The sequence below is a fragment of the Monodon monoceros genome, unplaced genomic scaffold (assembly GCF_005190385.1).
Source record: "Monodon monoceros isolate NGI ecotype Baffin Bay Population unplaced genomic scaffold, NGI_Narwhal_1 Super_Scaffold_13, whole genome shotgun sequence".
Taxonomy (NCBI): domain Eukaryota; kingdom Metazoa; phylum Chordata; class Mammalia; order Artiodactyla; family Monodontidae; genus Monodon; species Monodon monoceros.
Genome location: NW_021703769.1, coordinates 17,368,401 through 17,394,497, shown reverse-complemented (window position 1 = coordinate 17,394,497; position 26,097 = coordinate 17,368,401). Strand labels below are relative to the sequence as shown.

Here is a 26,097-nt window from a genome sequence, read left to right as displayed (position 1 = left end):
TAATGGCCTACGTGCATCTCCACAAGCATGCCCTGTAGTGCAGTTATGTTTTCACATTTCTGTCTCCCTAACTAGAGTTTGACTTTCTTTAGAGCGTGAGTTATACACAGCTAGTTCACTAGCCGGTCCCAAGCACTTAAACAGTACCTGACACGGAGTGAGTGCTCAAGAAACGTTTATCGAATGAATGAATAAGTGAATCTTTTTCATCCCCCGTACGCCGCTCCATTCCTGGCATATAAAATACTCCATGCATGCTCGTTGAACTGAACTGAGCTAATTTGAAAGCTGTTCTACCCAACACTCTTGCTTGGCTTTCAGGGTCTGTAGTCCCTTGAGCTCTGAGCAAAAGCCAGCAGTCAACATCGGAGCTGCTGCCCTTGTATATAGTGTAGCTTATTTAAAAGAGATGACCACCTTCCTGACAGCCGTGAGCCCATGGACTTCCATGGGATCTGCTTAGCTACTGAGATGCTTTCACTGCCTGGGCTGTAGGTACACTCCTGGACTCCAGCAGCCTCTTGTTAAAATCAGCAGTATGACTCTGAATTCAAGTCCCCTGTGGAACACCAAGGCCATAAACTGGACCAGCCCTGAGGTCGTGTCCCATTCATAACCTCTGAGCAGGTTGTTTTTAGCATTCAGTGAATCTGTCTACTTGTCTGTTAATGGCAGTTGGACACGTAAAGGTGATCTTGCCAGGATACTGTGTTTCTGGGCCTCCAACCGGACTAAATACATTTACCATAGGTGTGTTCCGGAAAGTTCTCTCCCAGCCCTCCTCAGGTCCCCATCAGCACATTCCCGCTAAACCAGTCCCAGTGGCCCACAGTAGGGAGACAGGGCTCCTGGCTCAGTAGCCCCTCTGAACGGGGCTTGGGGCTGCGGACCCTTTTCCTCCAGGAAGCCTTGCTCCTGGCCAGCCTATGGGCATTGCCAGTGACATCATTCAGCTGGAGGCGTGCACGGTGCAGAGAAGGAAAATGGCAAACGCCAGGTTAAGCACCCTCCTCACCTGACAGGGGCTCCCCGAGACTGAGCGGGCTTCAGCATCACTGTGATGGTCGTGTCTGTTTCATTCAGTGGGGTGTCTGTGTCATATTCAGGCATCGATGGAGCTGGACAGAGAACAGAGAGAAGGGAGCTTAGCAAAGGTCCCAAACCCCTCTCATCACCTCCCTCAAGACACTCAGGATGCCTAGAAGGGAGGTGTTTGGGGAAGGGTAGGATGAGAGTCACATGGCATCCCAGGCTTTCAGCAAAGGAGGCCCTGACTTCCAACCTGCCCGTAGGTTCCTTCAAGGTACAGAAGAGTCTGGAGAAGGGTAGCAATGATGTGGCTGGTAACCCTCATGAATCAAGAAGTTCCATACCAAATAAACAGATAAATGCAGGAAATATAAGTACTTAAAGATGTGAATGCAAATGTGAACGCCAACCCTAAACGTATTTAAAATGCAAATGCAAATTACAGCAGTGATGAACTAGTTCCTCTTATCTTTTTGTTCTTCCTGAGATCCTCCCTTCTGATGGAAGTGTAACTAAATCTAATCCCTTGGGAAGGTAATTTAGCCATTTGTATTAAGAGCTATTAAACCCACATCGGTTTTAATTCAGTATCTCAATTTCTGGAATTTAATCCTAAAGTCATAATCCGAGCCAAGGAATTAAACTTTATTCTGTAACATGTTTATTGAAGCGTTATTTTATAAAAACATGGAAACACCAAATATATACAACCACAGGGGAATGTTTAATTAAATTACGTCCGTCCACTTGACAGAACATTATAATGAAAACAATGTAGCAACATGGAAGATGCTTATGGTTTAAGGATAAGTGGAAACATTAAGCTACAAAAAACACGGTGGGTCTGTATCTATGCAAAATGTGGATGCAGACCAGAACTGCACGCGTATTCTGAAAAAATGTAAATTGTAAAAACGGGGTCTGAGATAATTCTGCTTTGATGCTGTCTGGTGGGGGAGGGCACCCTACTGGTGATGGCAGGTGACATCCTGGACTGCTATGGCTCTGTAACAGTCATTCACTCATTTGTTTGTTCATTCATTCATCAGACGTTTCATGAGAACCTGTGCTGTGCCCTGCACTGTCAAAAGGAATACTCTTGAAAATCAATCACATTTTTACAAACCAATCTGTATGGGAAAAATGTACTATTTAAGGCAACTGTGTGCTAGATAAATTATTTGGTGAATCACTCAGCATTCCCTCTGGTCTAGTCTAATTGATATATTTTTTATACTTTAGGAAGTTCATGGATTAGGATTTCTTCATGAGATTACAGCACTGACACACAAGGGACTGCATTGTCCTTGCTTCTCCCAAGTCACATGGTGACGGTTGGCTCTGCCTTTTTTCACTCCCAGGAATATTAGGAATGGAAAAAACCACCACCACCACCTTTCTTCCTTTCCCCTTCCTAGGACAGATACCTGAAATTTTGGTGGCGATCCTGGTGGTAACAGGGGGCCCAAAGCCCTTTGCTGTGCTGGCCTTGATGGTGAAGGAGTAGGTGGTCCCGGGGTACAGACCCACAAAGAGGTGGTGGGTTTCATTCCGAAGCTTGAACACTTTGCCCCTCTGGCTGGAGAGGTCGGCACTCGGGTCCAATGAGCCCACGGCCTTGTAGTTGATCTGTACAGGGAGCCGGCAAACAAACATATCAGTGCCTCGCCCAGGAAGCTGGGTGGAGTCCATATGGAGGAACATCAGGGGAGGAAAGCAGAAGGCGTGTGAGCTTGGTCAGCACTTCTGCTGTTAGCATCCACCTTACAGATGATCCCAGCCTCCCAACACTCCATGGCTAATGCTCTGGAGCATCGCTATCCAATAGAAATAAAATTTAAGCCACATACATAATTTTCAATTTTCTAATAGTCACATTAAAGGAAAAAAAGTAAGAACATAAAGTAAAATTAATTTTAGTAATACATTTTGTTAAACCCAGTAGATGTAAAATGTTATCATTTCAACCTGCAATCAACATAAAAAATTAATGAAATATTTTATATTCTTTTATTCATATCAGGTCTTAGAAATCAAGTATATATTTTACCATATGGTGCATCTGCATTTGGACTAGCCACATTTCAAAAGCGCAGGGACCCCGTGTGGCTACTGGCCATCACATTGGACAATGTGGCCATAGAGCAGTGTCCAAGTGTAGCATCCTGATAAGAATTACCTGAAAGCCTAATTAAAAATGCAGCTCATGGGCTTCCCTGGTGGCGCAGTGGTTGAGAGTCCGCCTGCCGATGCAGGGGACACTGGTTCGTGCCCCGGTCCGGGAAGATCCCTCATGCCGCGGAGCGGCTGGGCCCATGAGCCATGGCCGCTGAGCCTGCGTGTCCTGAGCCTGTGCTCCGCAACGGGAGAGGCCACAACAGTGAGAGGCCCGCGTACCGCAAAAAAAAAAAAACAAAAAAACCCCTGCAGCTCATGCACCCCCTACTGCACACGGCGCTCTCTGGCGCTTTCTTGTGCATTATCTAGCTTTTCTTCCCTAAAACCTTGCATACGTCAGAGTATTTATTCTCATTTTAATGTTGGAGAAACTGAGGCTCAACTGGCAACAATTTGTATTAAACCAGCGCTTTTCGAAATATCTATGGTGAAGACCCAGTTGTTTCCCAGTCCACTGCAGACCCATAATGATCCAAAGACCACATCACACGTGACTCATCATGTGAGTCTGGCAATAACCAAACTGTTCTACATTATGTGCAAGGAGACGTGTCCACTGACCACACATACGGGTGTCACAGCAATGTCAAGGCCCTCAAAAGTTTCTAGATGCTCACTTTCAACTTCTGCACTTATCCTGCCGTGAATGTAACAAAACACCTGGCATCCCTGGCACCGGCCCCCAAGGATCACCCTCTGAGAAGCACATTTCTAAATTACACAGTTGTTAAAGAGGCAAACTCAGGGTTTTTTTGTTTATCTAGTTTGTTCTATTAAAAGTGTTTTATTAGAGTATAATATATATACAGAAAATTATACAGCTCAATGAATTTTTACTAACTGGACAGGACCATCTAACCACACCCAATCAAGAGACACAACATTACCAGACCCGAGATTTTCCCCTCATGCCCCCTTCCAATCCTTTCCCTCCTCCCCCCAGCACGGATACCCTCTACCCTGATTTCTAACAGCACAGACTTGTTCTGCCTGGCTTTGAACTTTATCTAAATGGAATCATACGGAGTGTGCTCTTTAGCATCAGCTTCTTTCTCTCAGCGTCCTGTGTGAGATTCATGCGGCTGTCACATGCAGCCACAGATCAGGCATTGTCACGGTTATTCGGTGTCCTATCACTGACCCAAGACTAAACCCAGATCTGTTGGGTTTCATTCATTCACTCATTTGCTCCTCCACAACCATTCCCCGCATACTCCTGTACTATTCCAGGACCTGCGCTGTGTGCTCCCATGCCCTAGCAAATGAATGCACTGAACACAAGCTAGGCCCTGTCCTCAAGGTCTTCTGTTCCAGAACGACGTAAGTCAACTACATAGACACCTCACATCACTTTGTCTTTTGTCAGGAATGTCCCATGCTTGTCAGGAAGGCCAAACCCAGGCAGAAAAGGTAATATACCAACTTTACTTCAAAAATAAGCAGTTGGCTGTTTCTGGCTAGGGCACCGAATGTTCTGGAGAAAGCAGTAACCTCTCTCCCCTATGAAGCAGGAGCAGTGCAGTGTAGCCACTGATGTCACATGTCGAGGACAGAGGCCAGACTTCGTCTGAAGCGCAGTGAGCCCAGGATGAGAAATGTACAGAACTGAAGGAATTGGCCATTGTGCTAGCAGAGCTGGCAGGGGCGCCCATCTAGCAGATCCCTGGGGGGGCCTGGTCACCCTGCCTACTCCAGCCCTTCTCAAAGGCAAGCACTGCAAACACCTGCCTCTCTTTGTCTGAGGGCTTTTCCCCTGGGTACGCACAGGAAGTGCTGGTTAATTCACACCCCCGGAGACTGGATTAATGGGAGGTGATAAATACACTCCACGGTTCCTCTTGAGATACCCCCGCAGCATCCCTGGGATTTCCCCAAGGGATGCCACTCCACTTGCCTCCATAGGTAGTTGACTGGAAAACACACCCATCGTTGGCTACTTTCTTTCCCTTCCCCACTCCCTAGTATTTCCCACACTTCATAATCTGCTCGTGCTCAAATCCTTGTCTCAGGCTCTGCTTCTGAGAAATGCCAAACTAAGGCGAAGTGCTCAGGGAGGTATCTCAGGGGAGAACTGAACTAATACCTGGGGGTAATACAGAGTCTAGGAGCACTCTAGATTCTAGGCAGAGGGAGCTAACCAGGCAAAGACCTGGGGTGGGGAAAGGCTTGGGAGAACCAAGAAGAGTCCCGTGTTGACTGGATGGTGGTGAGCAAACAGGAGAGCTGTGTGCAGCTGGATTCCAGTCTTCCCCAGCGGCAGAAGAAGGCAGATGTTTGGAGAGCTCTGCCTGTGTCTGCTAACCCAGGCCACCAGGGGAGAAGACGTGCTGGAGCATCCTTTGCAAATTCTGCCCCCGTCCCCTGCCTGGGCTGATGGCAACTACATTGATATACAGACAATGGGTGGTAAAATTCATGCCTTATTTACTAGCCAATTCCTTTTCTGTGCTCCAAATTCAATCCAGAAGCGACTCAATTTCCACCTAGCTGTCAATATAATATACTGTGCTCCCCTGCTCTCCTAACCTTTCCTGCTATTACAGGATCCTCACTTACTTGTAATGAAACACTATGAATAAATCAATGTATGTTAATATAGCGTGTCTTCAATTTTTTATGAAGGGCTTCACCAAATCTAATTCCCACTGCTTTGTCAGAAACAGTCTTTGAAAAATTTAACTTTCAAGTTTTACGAAGTTAGTGCGGGATCAGGCTGGGGGGCGGGGGGAAAGAAGGAAGGTGAGAAAAATTGAATGGGATGGAGCTGGGACCGTAAAATGCATCCTGCAATGTGACTGTTCATTTGGAAGTGGAGAGAGAGGAAGATTTGTTAGAATAGCAAACATAAAGTAAGGAGGTAGCAGAAGAAAGAGTGCTGAGCTGCACAACAGCCCTGGGCTCCAGGGATGGGGCTCTGGCTGCAATGAAGTGTTCAGGGCCACCCCAGTCTCTCCTGGTCGCTCTCACTGGGATCCCCAGCCACAAGCCAGAGTGAGCCCTTCATCACCAGAATCCAGTCACCCCTTGGAATCAAAAGAGCAATGGTTTCCCATAGCTTTCGGAATTAGGACCACATTCTTACCCTGTGGTTCTCCATCACCTCACTGCATGAGCTGGCCTCGCCTGCCCTTCTATCTTTTTTAAAAAAATTTATTCATTATTTATTTATTTTGGCTGCGCCAGGTCTTAGTTGTGGCATGCGGACTCTTAGTTGCACTGTGCATGTGGGATCTAGTTCCCTGACCAGGGATGGAACCCAGGCCCCCTGCATTGGGAGCGTGGAGGCTTATCCACTGGACCACCAGGGAAGTCCCCTCCCGCCCTTCTACCTTGCATTCCAGGCCTTATTTCAGTGTCTGAAAAGAGCCATGGTCCCTTTTGCCACAGGGCTTTTGCACCAGCTATTCTGCAGCTCAGACACTTTTTTCCTTCCCTTCACCTTGTTAATGACTCCCCACTACTTTTATACTGAACCATGAAATTATTTCATTGATGAGTCCCTTTTCCATCAGCCCAGAAGTCGAAAAAGTAAAGCCTGAAAGCCAGATTTGGCTCATCGTCTGTTTTCGTCCATATTTCTCATTACTAGAGTTGTTAACTTTGATCACTTGGTTAAGAAGGTAGCATGTATTTACTGAGCATATACTATGTTTCCTTTTGGGGCTACAAAAGTGAATAAAATGGTATCCATGCTCTCAAGAAACTCTCAAGTCTAATGGACAAATGATGTTCTACTTACTATTGTTGTGTAACAAACCACCCCCAAATTTAGTGGCATCAAACAACAACCTTATAATGCTCACAGGTTCTGTGGATCAGGAATTTGAAAAAGCCTGGCCTGTTTCAGCCCCATGACATCTAGGGGCTCAGCCAAGAAGACTCAAATGGCCGGGAGTGACTAGTCAGCTGAGAACTGGAAGCATCTGGAGGCTTGCTCACTTAGCAGTCTGGTGCCTGGACAGTAGGACTCAAAGACTTGATTCAGCTGGGCCTCTTCATGTGCCCTGTGCTTCCTCACAGCATGGCCATCCCACAGGCTTAAACTTACACAACAGTTTAGATGCTGTAGACTTGAGCAACCTCTGTGAACAGGTCAGAAGCTGCATAGCCTTTTTTTTTTTTTTTATATAAATTTCTTTCTTTCTTTTTTTTTGTCTGCATTGGGTCTTCATTGCTGCCCGGAGGCTTTCTCTAGTTGCAACGAGCAGGGGCAACTCTTGGCTGCAGTGCGTGGGCTTTTTGTTGTGGTGGCTTCTCTTGTTGCAGAGCACGGGCTCTATGTGTGAGGGCTTCAGTAGTTGTGGCACACGGGCTCAGTAGTTGTGGCTCGCAGGCTCAGTAGTTGTGGCGCACGGGCTTAGTTGCTCCACGTCATATGGGATCTTCCTGGACCAGGGCTCGAACCCTGGAGCCCTGGGTTCCCTGCACTGGCAGGCGGATTCTTAACCACTGCGCCACCAGGGAAGCCCTGCATTGCCTTTTATGATCCAGTCTCAGAAGCCACACAGCACCATTTCCTCCACACTCTGCTGGTCAGAGCAGTCACAAGTTCTCTTAGACTCAAGAGGGAGACATAAGTTCTACCCCTTGGTGGGAGGGCTGTCCAGGATGTGTGGCCATTTTTAAAAAGCACCAAAAATGGGAAAGCACTGAAGGGCCTTTCTACTTATACAGAGGTGGAAACTCAGACCCCAGAGGGCAAGAGCTTCAGCAACTTAGGCCTCGTTAATGATTAAATACATAATTTAATTGAGTCAGTCCCTCTGTGGGGAGGCAGGCCCAGACAGACCCACTGCAGAGCCTTAGAGCCTGACGGTTGCCGATACCCACAGCCAGTGGTCCCCCTGGCAACTGGTCACATACATGCACAGAGGGCTAAGGGCAAAGTGGCAGCTCTGGGTGGAAAATGCTGGACTTTGGCATCAGAAGGACTTCATTTCAAACCCAGCTGTACCACATTCTGAGTTTATTACATTTTCGTTATTAATCCTCATTTATTTGCGAACCTCATTGACTTCTACTCTGTGCCAAGCTGGGTGTTGGCAGTTATAGCAACGAATAAACAGCATCCAGGCCTTGCCCTCATTGAAGGATTTCCCCTGGCTGTCTCTACCAGAAAGGCCATGGGTGGGGCTGCAGGGTTCCAGGGAGCAGGGTCAAGGGATTATTCAACTTCTCTCTCATCTCCATGCCCAGAGCCAACCGGAGAGGAATTGGTCATGCAACTTAGCAACTTAACCAGGTTAAACTCAGCAGAAGAGCAGTCAGCTGCGTGTGAAGTTGGAAGGCAAGCAGCTTATACTTAGAAACCCGAGAAATATTGCAATGCAGAGTACAAGCAATTGGGAATATCACTAGACAGACTCATTAAGCAAAAAGACTTCTATGAAAATAATAAAATCATAGCACCCAGGACACCGCAGCACGAGATTAAAAGCTGAAAGGAGGTTTAAGCTTCATATTATTAAGCTGCATTATGACAGTTTAGGAAGAAAAAGCTTAGAGCCATCAGAGTTGAGGGTGGCCCCGTTATGGGAATCTGACAGCATCTTTGAAATTCAGAGCAGTTTGAAAGAGTGAACTGTCAGAATATCCCTCCCCTGTGGGGGAGAGGAGGGGAGAGGAGGAAACGGGGAAGTAGTCCAGTGGTGAGGCTTGGAGGGGCTGAGATGCTAGTAGGGGGATCATGTATTGACAGAAAGACACCACCTGAAGTCTGCCTGGGATCTGAGGGGCAGGGTGGTGATTTAGGGAAGAGAGTGGGGCGTGCATGGTAAGCACTCAATACATGTTAATTCTTGTTATTATCACCTACTGGCCAACTTTTCAGTTTTGGTTGCTGGGTGGTGAATACTAATGACCCTGGACCAGTTGTATTTGGAGCTTGCTTTCTCCTAGTGTTTGATCCCAGAGCCACCAGGAAACCATCTGAAAGCGGAAAACAGGATATTGATTGGAAATCAGCAAAAGCCAAGTTGGGCAAACATCTTTCAATCCTGGCGACCAAGGGAGTCCACACAAGACTAGAACAAGCTCCCTGTAGGGTGACAGCAGGACTTTTGTGCCCAGCAAATTGCAGGCATCATTCCCTGTGCTGGCAGCGCCTGGAAAGGAGCATAGCCCAGGCAGACCCTGGCCTAGCCAGCCCAGCCCACTGTCTGGGCCCCTGACTTCGGAGCTCAGCCTTAGGAACCAGAGAGGCCTGGCAGGGCCTACCCAGGGATTTGTGCCCCATCCAATAGTTAGTAGAGCACTTTGGCTGGTGAGGTTACAAAATACATCCTAGTAACGCAATTCTTGGTATGTGGTGGATCTAGGTTTCAATAAGGTTCTGTAAGGCTAAAATCCAATGGTCTCCCCTCCCCGACTCTTCTCATTCTTGAATGTCAACAGCATCAGAAGGATCAGGCTGTTGGACATTCACAGATCTTCCCCAGTAGTTCCCTGAAAAGACTCATCCCCCTTCGGGCCCGGTGCCACATGTGGGCTCTACCTCATTCCTACATCTCTAGGGACCTTACCCTTCACCAGCCAGAACTCAGCAGCTCTCAGATTCACCCCCTTCTCTCCATCCCCTCAGCTTCCAGTCCTAACCAGGCCTTCTTTGTCACCTGTCATCTGGATGACAGTCAGGCCCTGACTGTTCCTCCAGTCAGTTCAGAACCCCGTACCCTCGCCAGCGAAGGTGCCTCTGCAAATTCAACATACATGAGCATCACCTGGAGAACTTGTTAAAATGCAGATTCCTGGACCCAACCCCAGACATTTTGATCAGTAGGTCTGAGATGGGCCCCTGATCTGCATCTCTAACAAGCTCCTGGGCGATGCTGATGGTATTTTGTCTATAGACCACAATTTTAGTAGCACTATTCTTAAATACAGGTATGATGCTGTATCCCTCCCATTTAATGACTCTATACTGCCCTCAAGATAAAATCCAAGCATTTGAACATTCACGTAAAGACTTCCATGACCTGACCTCAATGCAGGACTGTCATAAACTGTTGCATGGGTTGTACACTATACCACCAAGGGGATGAAACCCACTAAGCTACCTCCTGTATCTGTCAGGAGGGCTATGACTAGGCATTAAGAAAGGCATATTGGGTTTCCCTGGTGGCACAGTGGTTGAGAGTCTGCCTGTCGATGCAGGGGACACGGGTTCGCGCCCCGGTCTGGGAAGATCCCACATGCCGTGGAGCAGCTGGGCCCCTGAGCCATGGCCGCTGAGCCTGCGCGTCCGGAGCCTGTGCTCTGCAACGGGAGAGGCCACAACAGTGAGAGGCCCGCGTACCGCAAAAAAAAAAAAAGAAAGGCATAGTTTTTCCTTCTCACAGCGGTACTTTCAGCTCACTGAAATACAGGGGGCTGGGATTGGAGGGTCAGCATCTGCCTAGAGAAATGCCTTTTTCTTATTTGCACAAAAGCACTCATAGGTCAGTAGCCATCCTGCCCAAGGGCATCTCTCTGACCTCCTCTTCCTTCACTCTCTGACCCCCATCACTTCCCCACCTGTCTTGCCCCCTCCTCGTCAGCCCACGGTGGAAGGGCTGCCTGTTCTTCCCAAGATGTTCCCTGGTCCATGGCAGCTGGCGCCTTGATGCACAGGCTAGAGTCACTCATGGACTCCCCCCTGCGGCCTTACTTCCGAACAAAGGGGCTGCCTTCCACCCTCCCACGTGGGGGGTGGGGCCCAGGAGTTAGGCTCCTCCCCAGCCTGCAGGCAGCTCCAGGCTGCTTGCTATCTGCCCAGGTCCTCTCTCCTGCCTCAGGGGATTCCACCAAGCTGCCACATAAGAGACTGGGATGCTGTCCTTCAGCCTGGCCACAGCCCAGCCAATGGCAGCAGGAACTTGTGGACCACAGCTTCAACGCCTCCCCTCCCCTACTGGACACAGAATTGATGCCGAAGGGCCAGACGACACCCGTGAGGGGCAGCCCAGGTCTCCTGACGCCTCGACCAGGCTTCTCTTCCCTCCTTTGGACGCTCACTGGCAGGGGGTGGTACCCAGGCTTACTATCTCTGCAGAGACACACGTCACATGTCCCAACCCCACCCACCCCACCCCTGCAGTCTACCCCAGAACTGAGAGGTTGCTACGTGTGGGCTAAGGTGGCTTCTCCCCTTTTAAAAAGCCCATGCCCTCTGCAGGTGAAGATACAGATCCGATGTCCCAGCTCCCCAGAGACTCTGGCACCTTCTTCCCTTCCCAGCCTGATCCTTTGTAGTGGCCAGTAGGATCCATCTCTGCACCTGTGGCTCCCAAGGAGTTCTAACTTGTCAATGATACCCATCTCTACCCAGTTCTTCCTTGTGTCCCACCTGAGTGACACATGCCCTAGAGGCAATGCTAGGGGTCACTAGGGAATCATCTAGAATGCCTTTGGAGACAGGGACCTCAGTCCCTCCTAGTCACTCTGCTCTCCCTCTGATTCCATCGACTCTACATGGCACACGTGAGCAGGGCTTATTGCAAAGACAATGCCTTGGTGTCCTCAGCTGGGGATGGAGAGTAAAACCTATGTGATGGACATCTGACTGCCTGGTCTTCCAGAGCTGTGCCTCATTAGCCATCCACTGTAGGGAGATGCCAAGCTGCAGGCTGGAAGGGAAATTGGCTTTGGGATTCTGCCTTTCTTTTCTTGCCTCACAGTAAAGTGTACTTCTCGAATTCTTGTGTTTCTTTATAGATATAACCCCTCCCCTACCTTTCACTTGGGAGGAGGTTAGGGATGGAAAGAAATTGTTTTGAATCTTATCAGTAAAGTCTCAAGGAGAACAAAAAGAAAAACTCTCAATTCTGGAAGACTTAACAGTGTGGACATGATCTTGGGTGCATAGGGCTGGTTTACAGCTGTGATGTTTAGCAGCTGGGTGACTTCTAACAAGACTCAGTTACATCATCAAGAGGAAAGGCTCATTGTGAATCTGAAATGTGTCCATGTATATAAGACCCCTTGGAAATGCCTAGAACTTTGTAGGATATCATCAAATGGTCCAGTTAGACCTGAATTTACAACATTAGAGAGGGTCTTTGAGGGTATTATAGTTAAACCAAAGATTCATTCAACTTGAGTTAACAATTATGTATTGAGCTCATCCACCAGATGACAGACAACAGAAGCAAGAAGGACTACAATCCTGAAGCCTGTGGAACAAAAACCACATTCACAGAAAGATAGACAAGATGAAAAGGCAGAGGGCTATGTACCACATGAAGGAACAAGATAAAACCCCAGAAAACAACTAAATGAAGTGGAGATAGGCAACCTTCCAGAAAAAGAATTCAGAATAATGATAGTGAAGATGATCCAGAACCTCAGAAAAACAATGGAGGCAAAGATCAAGAAGATGCAAGAAATGTTTAACAAAGACCTAGAAGAGTTAAAGAACAAACAAACAGAGATGAACAATACAATAACTGAAATGAAACCTACACTAGAAGGAATCAATAGCAGAATAACTGAGGCAGAAGAACGGATAAGGGGCCTAGAAGACAGAATGGCAGAATTCACTGCTGCAGAACAGAATAAAGAAAAAACAACAAAAAGAAATGAAGATAGCCTAAGAGACCTCTGGGACAACATTAAACGCAACAACATTCACATTATAGGGGTCCCAGAAGGAGAAGAGAGAGAGAAAGGACCAGAGAAAATATTTGAAGAGATTATAGTTGAAAACGTCCTTAACATGGGAAAGGAAAACTGCCACCTAAGTCCAGGAAGCACAGCGAGTCCCATACAGGATAAACCCAAGGAGAAACATGCCAAGACACATAGTAATCAAATTGGCAAAAATTAAAGACAAAGAAAAATTATTGAGAGCAGCAAGAGAAAAACGACAAATAACATACAGGGGAACTCCCATAAGGTTAACAGCTGATTTCTCAGCAGAAACTCTACAAGCCAAAAGGGAGTGACATGATATACTTAAAGTGATGAAAGGGAAGAAATTACAACCAAGATTACTCTACCCGGCAAGGATCTCATTCAGATTCGATGGAGAAATCAAAAGCTTTACAGACAAGCAAAACCTAAGAGAATTCAGCACCACCAAACCAGCTCTACAACAAATGCTAAAGGAACTTCTCTAAGTGGGAAACACAAGAGAAGAAAAGGACCTACAAAAACAAACCCAAAACAATTAAGAAAATGGTCACAGGAACATACATATCGATAATTACCTTAAATGTGAATGGATTAAATGCTCCAACCAAAAGACAAAGGCTTGCTCAATGGATACAAAAACAAGACCCATATATATGCTGTCTACAAGAGACCAACTTCAGACCTAGGGACACATACAGACTGAAAGTGAGGGATGGAAAAAAATATTCCATGCAAATGGAAATCAAAAGAAAGCTGGAGTAGCAATACTCATATCAGATAAAATAGACTTTAAAATAAAGAATGTTACAAGAGACAAGGAAGGACACTACATAACGATCAAGGGATTAATCCAAGAAGAAGATGTAACAATTATAAATATATATGCACCCAACATAGGAGCACCTCAGTACATAAGGCAACTGCTAACAGCTAAAAAAGAGGAAATTGACAGTAACACAATAAAAGTGGGGGACTTTAACACCTCACTTACACCAATGGACAGATCATCCAAAATGAAAATAAGGAAACAGAAGCTTTGAATGATACAATAGACCAGATAGATTTAATTGATATTTATAGGACATTCCATCCAAAAACAGCAGATTACACTTGCTTCTCAAGTGCGCACAGAACATTCTGCAGGATAGATCACATTTTGGGCCACAAATCAAGCCTCAGTAAATTTAAGAAAATTGAAATCATATCAAGCATCTTTTCTGACCACAACGCGATGAGATTAGAAATGAACTACAGGAAAAAAAAATGTAAAAAACACAAACACATGGAGGCTATACAATACATTACTAAATAACTAAGAGATCACTGAAGAAATCAAAGAGGAAATCAAAAAATACCTAGAGACAAATGACAATGAAAACATGACAATCCAAAACCTATGGGATGCAGCAAAAGCAGTTCTAAGAGGGAAGTTGATAGCTATACAAGCCTACCTCAATAAACAATAAAAATCTCAAATAAACAATCTAACCTTACACCTAAAGGAACTAAAGAAACAAGAACAAACAAAACCCAAAGTTAGCAGAAGGAAAGAAATCATGAAGATCAGAGCAGAAATAAATGAAATAGAAACAAAGAAAACAATAGCAAAGATCAATAAAACTAAAAGCTGGTTCTTCGAGAAGATAAACGAAATTGATAACACATTATCCAGACTCATCAAGAAACAGAGGGAGAGGACTCAAATCAATAAAATTAGAAATGAAAGAGGAGAAGTTACAACAGACACCGCAGAAATACAATGCATCCTAAGAGACTACTACAAGCAACTCTATGCCAATAAATTGGACAACCTGGAAGAAATGGACAAATTCTTAGAAATGTATAACCTTCCAAGACTGAACCATGAAGAAATAGAAAATATGAACAGACCAATCACAAGAAATGAATTGAAACTGTGATTAAAAATCTTCCAACAAACAAAAGTCCAGGACCAGAGAGCTTCACAGGTGAATTCTACCAAACATTTACGGAAGAGCTAACACCCATCCTTCCCAAACTCTTCCAAAAAATTGCAGAGGAAGGAACACTCCCAAACTCATTCTATGAGGCCACCATCACCTGGACACCAAAACTAGACAAAGATACTACAAAAAAAGAAAATTACAGACCAATATCACTCATGAATATAGATGCAAAAATCCTCAACAAAATACCAGCGAACAGAATCCAACAAGGCATTAAAAGGTTGATGCACCATGATCAAGTGGGATTTATCCCAGGAATGCAAGGATTCTTCAATATACGTAAATCAATCAATGTGATACACCATATTAACACATTGAAGAATAAAAACCATATGATCATCTCAATAGATGTAGAAAAAGCTTTTGACAAAATTCAACACGCATTTATGATAACAACTCTCCAGAAAGTGGGCATAGAGGGAACCTACCTCAACATAATAAAGGCCATATACGACAAACCCACAGCAAACATCATTCTCAATGGTGAAAAACTGAAAGCATTTCCACTAAGATCAGGAACAAGACAAGGTTGCCCACTCTCACCACTCTTATTCAACATAGTTTTGGAAGTTTTAGCCACAGCAATCAGAGAAGAAAAGGAAATAAAAGGAATCCAAATCAGAAAAGAAGAAGTAAAGCTGTCACTGTTTGCAGACGACATGATACTATACATAGAGAATCCTAAAGATGCTACCAGAAAACTACTAGAGCTAATCAATGAATTTGGTAAAGTTGCAGGGTACAAAATTAATGCACAGAAATCTCTTGCATTCCTATACACTAATGATGAAAAACCTGAAAGCGAAATTAGGAAACACTCCCATTTACCATTGCAACAAAAAGAATAAAATACCTAGGTATAAACCTACCTAGGGAGAGAAAATACCTGTATGCAGAAAACTATAAAACACTGATGAAAGAAATTAAAGATGATACCAACAGATGGAGAGATATACCATGTTCTTGGATTGGAAGAATCAATATTGCGAAAATGACTCTACTACCCAAAGCAATCTACAGATTCAATGCAATCCCTAACAAATTACCAATGGCATTTTTTATGGAACTAGAACAAAAAATCTTAAAATTTGTATGGAGACACAAAAGACCCCGAATAGCCAAAGCAGTCTTGAGAAAGAAAAACGGAGCTGGAGGAATCAGACTCCCTGACTTCAGACTATACTACAAAGCTACAGTAATCAAGACAATATGGTACTGGCAGAAAAACAGAAACATAGATCAATGGAACAAGATAGAAAGCCCAGAGATAAACCCACACACCTACGGTCAACTAATCTATGACAAAGGAGGCAAGGGTATACAATGGAGAAAAGACAGTCTCTTCAGTAAGTGGTGCTGGGAAAACTGGACAGCTACATGTAAAAGAATGAAATTAGAACACTCCCTAATACCATACACAAAAATAAACTCCAAATTGGTTTGAGACCTAAATGTAAGACCGGACACTATAAAACTCTTAGAGGAAAACATAGGAAGAACACTCTTTGACATAAATCACAGCAAGGTCTGTTTTGATCCACCTCCTAGAGTAATGGAAATAAAAACAAAAATAAACAAATGGGACCTAATGAAACTTCAAAGCTTTTGCAGAGCAAAGGAAACCATAAACAAGACGAAAAGACAACCCTCAGAATGGGAGAAAATATTTGCAAACGAATCAACGGAGAAAGGATTAATCTCCAAAATATATAAACAGCTCATGCAGCTCAATATTAAAGAAACAAACAACCCAATCCAAAAATGGGCAGAAGACCTTAATAGACATTTCTCCAAAGAAGACATACAGATGGCCAAGAAGCACATGAAAAGCTGCTCAACATCACTAATTATCAGAGAAATGCAAATCTACAATGAGGTATCACTTCACACCAGTTAGAATGGGCCTCCTCCCAAAATCTAGAAACTACAAACGCTGGAGAGGGTGTGGAGAAAAGGGAACCCTCTTGCACTCTTGGTGGGAACGTAGGTTGATACAGCCACTATGGAGAACAGTATGGAGGGTCCTTACAAAACTAAAAATAGAATTACCATATGACCCAGCAATCCCACTACTGGGCATATACCCAGAGAAAACCATAATTCAAAAAGACACATGCACCCCAATGTTCATTGCAGCACTATTTACAATAGTCAGGTCATGGAAGCAGCCTAAATGCCCATAGACAGACGAATGGATAAAGAAGATGTGGCACATATATACAATGCAATATTACTCAGCCATAAAAAGGAACAAAATTGAGTCATTTGTTGAGACGTGGATGGATCTAGAGACTGTCATACAGAGTGAAGTAAATCAGAAAGAGAAAAACAAATATCTTATATTAACGCATGTATGTGGAACCTAGAAAAATGGTACAGATGAACCGGTTTACAGGGCAGAAGTTGAGACACAGATGTAGAGAACAAATGTTTGGATACCAAGGGGGAAAAGCGGCGGGGGGTGGTGGTGGTGGTGTGCTGAATTGGGCGATTGGGATTGACATGTATACAGTGATGTGTATAAAATTGATGACTAATAAGAACTGCTGTACAAAAAAATAAAATTCAAAAATTAAAAAAATTCCTTAGATTTGTATGTATATAATTTTAAATATATAAAACTTAGAAAATTCGATTTGTAAATATGTACTTTTAGAGTTTTCTGATATATAAGAAGTGTGTATATATTTGTCTATGTGTATCTCAATTTGCCCTAAATTTTTTTTTCCAACACTTAAAAAAAAAAAAAGACACACACACACAAAAAACAATTATGTATTGAGCGGTCATATAAACTAGCCATTATCTTAGGCATTTGGGATATGTCAGTAAACAAACAAACACAAATCCCTGCCCTCCTTGAGTTTACCTTCTAGTTGGCAGGGCGGTGAGAGGAGGGGAGAAAATTACAAAACACATAATACATATGTCAGTTATTTAATATGTTAGCAGATGGTAAGTGCCATGGAAAAGGAACAAAAAGAAAACAAACAACAGCAGAGTAAGGGGTGCGGGAGTGCTGGGGGAGAGTGATACAGGTTGTGGTATTAACCTTCGGGCAGGTCCCATTGAGAAAGTAAGATCTGAGCAAGGACTCTGCAGAGGTAAGACAGTTTGCTCAGTGGGTACCTAAGAGAAGAGCTTTCCAGGCAGACAGAACAGCTTGAGGACAGGCCCCAAAGAGGGATCATGTCTGGTTGATTTGAGGAACAGCAAGAAGGCCAGTGTGGCTGGAGGCCAGTGTGCAAAGGAGGGAAGGATGGGAGACAGGGCGAGAGTGGTGAATGGGGCTGTGTAGACCCGCTGTGAGTCCCTGCAAGGCTGAGACTTTTGGTCCAGGTGGAGTGGAGGCCACTGTAAGTCGTGAGTAGCATCAGGCTGGGACTCAGCCCCCGAGACAGACCTGGTGGTGAGGACGGGCTGGACTGACTGAATTCTTTGTCTGTAATGGTGATTAATGACTTTTCTAACTCAGGCCAGAGACACAGGGGCCCATGACTCCCTGGGACTCCTCGGCCAACACTCTGGGCCCTGGGCACCTGGGAGGACAGGCTGGTGCCTTGGTCCTACCGCCACGCCCTCTGGGTCCACAGCGTACTGCAGAGCCCAGCCCTTGGACCCTGCCTCCTTGTCAGCTGTTTAGTGCAATAACCCCCAAGTAGGCTTCCTTCGAGCGCCGCTGCTGGGTGAGTCGGGAGAACAGGGAACGTGCCCTAGGCCCTGGGCAGGAAAAATGAACAGAAATTCGGGATGTTGAAGGGGTGTTTAGGAAGATGACCACTGCCCACCTGGCATGGCCATCCCCAAGCTGGATCCCAGGAATGCGGAGCTGATTTAAAGATGTCAAAGGTTATCATAAGCAGTGCTCTCTGAAGGCAGTGACCCCAAAGCTTTGACAAGTATAGTCAGTCCTTAGTTTTAGCTTCCCGTGAAGCCCGAGATCTTGAAACCCATTGGTCTTCAAGTAGAGGGATCAGGGCCGGGAGCCCAGCACAGCTTCTGAGACAAGGTATCCTGCTGAGCTAATATTTAAAGTAACACAAACTCTTTATGAGGTCCACTCCTGGCATTCCAGCCTCCCATCAAGATGCAGAACTCACAAATCCTTCAAGTGTGAAGAAGGCGACTTAAATAAAGTCTCTCTCTGCAGCATGTACAAGGTATGCGCCTAAAAGGCACTGGGTGTTTCATGGGGGAGGTGGAAAGAATCATTCCATTGATTTGGATGAAGCCTTCTTCATTGAAAGATATCAAAATTTGCATGAAAGACATCTGCTACAGTAATAGCAATTGAAATACTCTTTGAAGTACTCTGAATACAAACATAGAAACACTCCCATGGAGACCTGTTCTGTCTAGCTTCTTATCACTGTAGTGCTAGGTTCATTGCCAGCCTCGGATGGGCTGATGGAGCTACTCAGCCATACTGCCTTGGGCTGCCTAACCTGGGTGAGGGGCGGGGGAGTCTTCCATCAGTTACTGCCTCTATATCTGGCTCTTTCCTTCAATGGCAAACAATCCAGGGGCTCAGATTTTGCCTCCAAAGAAAGAATCAGGAAATATAAGAATGCTCCAACAATACACGGGACCCTTAGAAGGGGGTTACCCTACCTGTCTCTCAGTCTGGGTGCCCCTGAAGAATTTTAATAATGGCCCATGCCTTCTCTATCCTGAAACTGTGTGTTAAAAGCTACTCCCCCAATTCCCTGAACCACAGCTGCCATTTCTGAGTCAATGGAGTCCATTCGCCATGGACACATCTGCCAACCTGCCTTCAACTGCTCGGAGGACAGAGACTGTGCTGAGCCCAAAGGGTGGGTTGGAGCTCAAAGGCCCAGAGTTGGTGGCGGCCAGAGTTAGTCCCATTGCAGGCTGCAGAAATACACTCTTCCAAGCACATGGCAGGGAAGTCAACAACCAAGCCAAGAGAGAAGTCAGTGTGCAGAAAGGAGGATGGGGGCAGACAGACCAAAGGAAGCAGGAGGCAAAGACAATGGAGAAGAGAAGGAAAGAGAGAAAGCTGGGTGCCTGACTCTCCAGTTCCATGTCCACGACACCAAATCATTTCTCAGGCACTGCCCAGGATTGTCTGTAAAGCCAATATGAACTATTGTGATGGACTTTGGTTCCTTAAAAGTATATTTCCCTGATGAGAAGATCTCATCGAAATAATCAGCTCATTTGGATTTTCCATCCTTACCTTTTGCTCTTCCCTCAGCAAACAGCCCAAAGAATGTGGCTCCCTTAGCTCAGTAGCTGCCTCTGTGTCCCCTTCTCAATCTGTATCTGTAGTCCATTCCACCCTGTCCCAAGTCCCGCACCCCGCCCGCTATGAGCCGTGGATTCATCCAAAGTGCACACTCCAAACCATATTAATTCAAGGGGGCACCTGGTGTTCCCCAATGCAGAACAGCCTGTGCAGGAAGCAGAACTGAATGTCGGTGCCATTTAAACTGAATGTTTGCTGCCATGTAATCCCCCACGGAAAACTGCCCAAGAGGCAGCTATGTGGGCCGATAAGGGCTTCTCTGCCTTGTCAGAGTTCTCGGGCACCAGCTCCAGATAAGGGCCAGTGACAGGGCTGACACCTGTGCCAGGTGTCAAGTCTTCCCCTTGAGCCACACGTACACACAGGCACACCACATGTCCCTGCCTGGCCACCTCCATGGCAGAGGACTGGGCATTCCCCCAGGAGGCTGGGTTTATCCTGCTATTCCCCAAAAGAATACTAGCTCCTACTCACCTCTTCTCAAAGCGGGAGACAGCTTTCTGCAGTGGTTAAGAAGGTGGACTTTGCCACTTACTAGCTGTGAGACTTTGGGCAAGTTGCTTAGCTTCCTGGTACCTAGATTTCCTCATCTGTTAAATGGGGATAATGAAGTCCCTGTCTCATAGGTCTGATTGAGGAAATCTTTGAGATAATACCAAAGAGCCCTTAGAACAGTGTCTGGGACATAGTAAGCACTCAATAAAGGCATCCCCTATTATTACCGTGAAAATGTTAAAGTCCATCAGTGGTTTTCCACTGCTTGTAGGATAAAACAAGTATCTATACCATGGCCCACAGATCCGGCATGGTCTGGTGCTACTGTTGCTCCCTTGCCATCTCAATGAGCACATGCTCCCTTGACCTTGCATTCGGATACACTAGCCTTCTCCCTACAGGTACTGGTCCTGCATCTCCCACCTTAGGGCTTGTGCCCATGCTGTTCCCTCTGCACAGCACTGCGCCATTGGACAGTGAAGGAATAAGGACATTAAAAAGACACCACCACTGGCCAATATTTTGTTTGTGACTCAGGGCCTAAGCACTGATGACCCAGTCTTATGTCTCACATGGCTTCTTCTACCACCTTTCCACTACAGTCTAAACATCTACAGCCAAGGTACCACTTACAGAGAGTATACTAAGAAAAAGCAATTGACACTCTACTTCAAATCCTCTCCTAAAACCACCTTGGAAGCAAATCTTCATAGCCCATCTTACATATACAACTTCACATTTACTTGTTTGCTTCTCTGATTAATACCTGCCACTCCAACCAGACTCTAAGCAATATGCAAACAGGGATCATATCTGCTATGTCCACGGCAGTGGCCCTAGCACAAGGGCACAGCATAGACCCTCAATAAATATTGGGTTGGCCAAAAAGTTCGTTTGGGTTTTTCTGTAAGATGTAACTGGAAAACCTGAACGAACTTTTTGGCCAGCCCGATATATAGTGAATGAATGAAGAAGCCTCAGTTTCAGTGCCCAGGTCTCTCTTCCAGCCCCCAAATGCCAAGCCCAGCTCCTGAAATTCTAGCCTAGTCCCTGGTCTGAGGGAAAGAAAGTCAGGAGCCTCAATCGCACTGGCTCATAAGTTCCAGAATCAGTCCTTTCTTCAAGAAAGGCATTGACAGTTGTGTGAAGGTGAGCTGCTCGGCTTGAGTCATCCTACCCCTGCCTAGGTGGACCAGAAAGCAAGGTGAGGATCACCCTGGGAGAATCAGATAAGGCTGGTCAAAGCTGAGGTTCCAAGTAAGTCTGTCTAGAACGTGGCCAGGGTACCAGCATTTTCGGCAAGCCTGCCCTGCTGCTGGGATTTTGGTGCAGTTTGTCTTCAGGCTTTTGGAGAAGGAGGACAGTTGACAGACCTGGCACCAGGAGGCTCCAAAGGTCCTTTACTTCCCTACAAATCCAAGATGCAGTGAAGGAATAGTGAGTCCAACCTTCAACGATGAGAAGCTCCCTCAGATCTTGGCTATGTTCCCAACTGAAGAAAGATAATTACAGACAGATCAGCAAGAGAGCTGCTCAGGAAACAGAAATTCTGGACTGGAGAGTAAAAGCAAGTCGGGAAGTTTGGTAAAAAGAAGAGAGGGTCTGCTCTATTTTGATAAAGCATTCTTAATTCGATTTAGAGGACGTCTAAACAGAATATAAGAAAACCACTGAGACTTATGTGGAAGCAACATAAGTGCACTGACGAATGAATGGATAAGCAAAATGTGGTCTATACATGCAATGGATCGTTATTCAGCCCTAGAAAGGAAGGAAATTCTGACACATGCTACAACGTGGGTGAACTTTGAGGACATTATGCTAACTTTTCTTAGCCAGTCACAAAAAGGCAAATATTGTGTGGAACCACTTATATGAGGTCCCTAGCGTAGTCAAATTCATAGACAGAAAGTAGAATGGCAGTGGCCGGGGTCGGGGGAGGCATGGAGAATTATCATGTAACAGGTACAGAGTTTCAGTTTTACAAGATGGAAAGCGTTCTGGAAACGGATGGTGGTGAGGTTGCACAACGTAGGGAATGTATTTCACCAAAGAACTGTACGTTAACAAATGGTTAAGATGGTAAATTTTGTTATGTGTATTTTACCATGATAAAAAAAAAAAAACTGGAAAAAACACTGAGTCTTCAGACAAATTCTGGTAAGAGAAAAATGACAGTGCTCCCAGCCAAGGCAGAACACACAGAGGATGCTCCAATTTTCTGAACACCTACTATGTGCCTGACACTATGCTAGGCTCCCGGTATATGTTGTATTATTTAATTTGCACTGTAATTATTACTCTTTTAATTTACTGCTGAGGAGACAGGCTCAGAGAGGGTGAGTGATTTCATCTAGGTCACAGAGCTAGTGATACACTCCCTGGCAGGGCTCTGGCTCCTGCCCAAAGAGCAGGCGACAGTAGGCTTGTATGTGTCACAGAAGGAAACATTCAAAGACAGAATTACAGAACTATTAGCTCATAAATATTCATTTTTAATCTTTATTTTCAGGCGAGGCTTAGGCTTTCTAAATATTTAGATTTTCACTTGTAAACTTGTAGGACTCTGCCACTGACAGGAACTCTTAGAGGGAAAAGAATTCACTGCTTTTTGATTGTCACGTCTCCGAATGACCTCTCTGCTGTGTCAATGCTTCTTACAGCGTTGATGCTAACACTGGCCAGCAGCAGCGGCCTCTGATGTGAAATGAACCCGCTGATGCCAATATTAAGTTGCAGGAGCAACAACAGAAATTATGGACATATGTACAGAGCTTTGCCATTTGCAAAGTACAGACCCAACTTGACCTTGACCATGGTTCTAGGTGGCAGGCCGGTGACACCACATGACAGAGTATGGGGAGGACAAAGCCATGGATGTGCCATCACCAGGAGGCGAGAGGTCAGATCTCACGTGCACACCATTTGGTTCCAAGTTTAGGGCTCACGGCACCACCCTACACCTTTCATGAAACCCACGATGGAAGGAACTGCAGACCAAGGATGACAATGAGGCCATATCATAGCATGCGTCATTAAGTACCCAGGGATGATTCCGAGCGGAGGCCACAGGGCTACCTTAAGGGTGGTGGGGAGGGTCCAGTGCCCCTGTTACCAAGAGCACGGTGGGGGTGAGGATAGAGCGGTACAAGTAATAGCCCAGGAAGCAGAATTGAAAGCTATTGCAAGTCTGCACCCAAGAGTGAGCACCTCCTTAAATCCTGTGTCCTGGGCACCTCACTTGCCTCACCCCAGTCCATCACATGTGAACAAGAATGTGATGATCTCACAGGATATTCATCTTCCGTCCAGCCCCAGGAAATCCGGCAGCTTTCCTCAGTGCAGAGCATCCCTGTACGACCCTGCTCCACCCGCCTCCCTCTCAGCACCCGCTTATTTTCCCTCATAAACCTTACAGAGGCAGGGCCTGCTGTGCTTTGAGGTCCAAGGAGAAGGCTGGGTGTGGCCTGCGGACAAAGAGAAACCCCGTTCAATTAAGTAGTCAAATGTAAAATAAATGAAGTCATAAAGTAATCAGAAGTAAATAAAGGTGGCTAGTTGCTTGATCTCCGGTCTGGACTTCTTAAACATGCAAGTAAGTAAAGAAAAGCTACCTTAAAAATAGAGAGAGAGAGTTTAAAATCAGGCTTTTAAAAATGTTAAAATCTTCAACACCCATTTATGATAAAAACCTTCCAGAAAGTAGGCTCAGTAAACTTACCTCAACATAATAAAGGCCATATATGAAAAACCCATAGCCAACATCATTCTCAATGGTGAAAAACTCAAACCATTTCCTCTAAGATCAGGAACAAGACAAGGTTGTCCACTCTCACCACTCTTATTCAACATAGTTTTGGAAGTTTTAGCCACAGCAATCAGAGAAGAAAAAGAAATAAAAAGAATACAAATTGGAAAAGAAGAAGTAAAGCTGTCACTGTTTGCAGACGACATGATACTATACATAGAGAATCCTAAAGATGCTACCAGAAAACTACTAGAGCTGATCAATGAATTTGGTAAAGTAACAGCATACAAAATTAATGCACAGAAATCTCTGGCATTCCTATACACTAATGATGAAAAATCTGAAAGAGAAATTAAGGAAACACTCCCATTTACCACTGCAACAAAAAGAATAAAATATCTAGGAATAAACCTACCTAAGGAGACAAAAGACCTGTATGCAGAAAACTATAAGACACTGATGAAAGAAATTAAAGATGATATAAAGAGATGGAGAGATATACCATGTTCTTGGATTGGAAGAATCTACATTGTGAAAATGACTATACTACCCAAAGCATCTACAGATTCAATGCAATCCCTATCAAACTACCAATGGCATTTTTCACAGAACCAGAACAAAAAACTTCACAATTTGTATGGAAAAACAAAGGACTCCGAATAGCCAAAGCAATCTTGAGAAAGAAAAACAGAGCTGGAGGAATCAGGCTCCTGGCCTTCAGACCTTACTACAAAGCTACAGTAATCAAGACAGTACAGTACTGGCACAGAAACAGAAATATAGATCAATGGAACATGACAGAAAGCCCAGAGATAAACCTATGCACATATGGCCACCTTATTTTTGATAAAGGAGGCAAGAATATACAGTGGAGAAAAGACAGCATCTTCAATAAGTGGTGCTGGGAAAACTGGACAGCTACACGTAAAAGAATGAAATTACAACACTCCCTAACACCATACACAAAAATAATCTCAATATGGATTAAAGACTTAAATGTAAGGTCAGACACTATAAAACTCTTAGAGGAAAACATAGGCAGAACAATCTATGACATAAATCACAGCAAGATCCTTTTTGACCCACCTCCTAGAGTGATGCAAATAAAAACAAAAGTAAACAAATGGGACCTAATGAAACTTAAAAGCTATTGCACAGCAAAGGAAACCATAAACAAGACCAAAAGACAACCCTCAGAATGGGAGAAAATATCTGCAAGTGAAGCAACTGACAAAGGATTAATCTCCAAAATTTACAAGCAGCTCATGCAGCTCAATATCAAAAAAACAAACAACCCAATCCAAAAATGGGCAGAAGACCTAAATAGACATTTCTCCAAAGAACATATACAGATTGCCAACAGACACATGAAAGGATGCTCAACATCACTAATCATTAGAGAAATGCAAATCAGAACTACAGTGAGGTATCACCTCACACCAGTCAGAATGGCCATCATCAAAAAATCTACAAACAACAAATGCTGGAGAGGGTGTGAAGAAAAGGGAACCCTCTTGCACTGTTGGTGGGAATGTAAATTGATACAGCCGCTATGGAGAACAGTATGGAGGTTCCTTAGAAAACTAAAAATAGAACTACCATATGACCCAGCAATCCCACTACTGGGCACATACCCTGAGAAAACCATAATTCAAAAAGAGTCATGTACCAAAATGTTCACTGCAGTTCTATTTACAATAGCCAGGACATGGAAGCAACCTAAGTGTCAATTGACAGATGAATGGATAAATAAGATGTGGCACATATATACAATGGAATATTAC

At 44.8% G+C, this 26,097-nt stretch overlaps 1 protein-coding gene across 2 annotated transcripts in view; it reads right to left on the bottom strand.

The window, feature by feature from the left end:
- Positions 1-26,097, bottom strand: part of PTPRT (protein tyrosine phosphatase receptor type T) — a 1,065,023-nt gene that overhangs the window by 267,151 nt on the left and 771,775 nt on the right. For both annotated transcript variants that reach the window (XM_029221736.1, XM_029221738.1), the window contains exons 10-11: positions 2,457-2,658; positions 1,016-1,118 (exon numbers count right to left, since the gene is read on the bottom strand). In XM_029221736.1, coding sequence (XP_029077569.1) covers positions 1,016-1,118; positions 2,457-2,658 — 305 coding nt within the window. The remainder of the gene's footprint in view (positions 1-1,015; positions 1,119-2,456; positions 2,659-26,097) is intronic.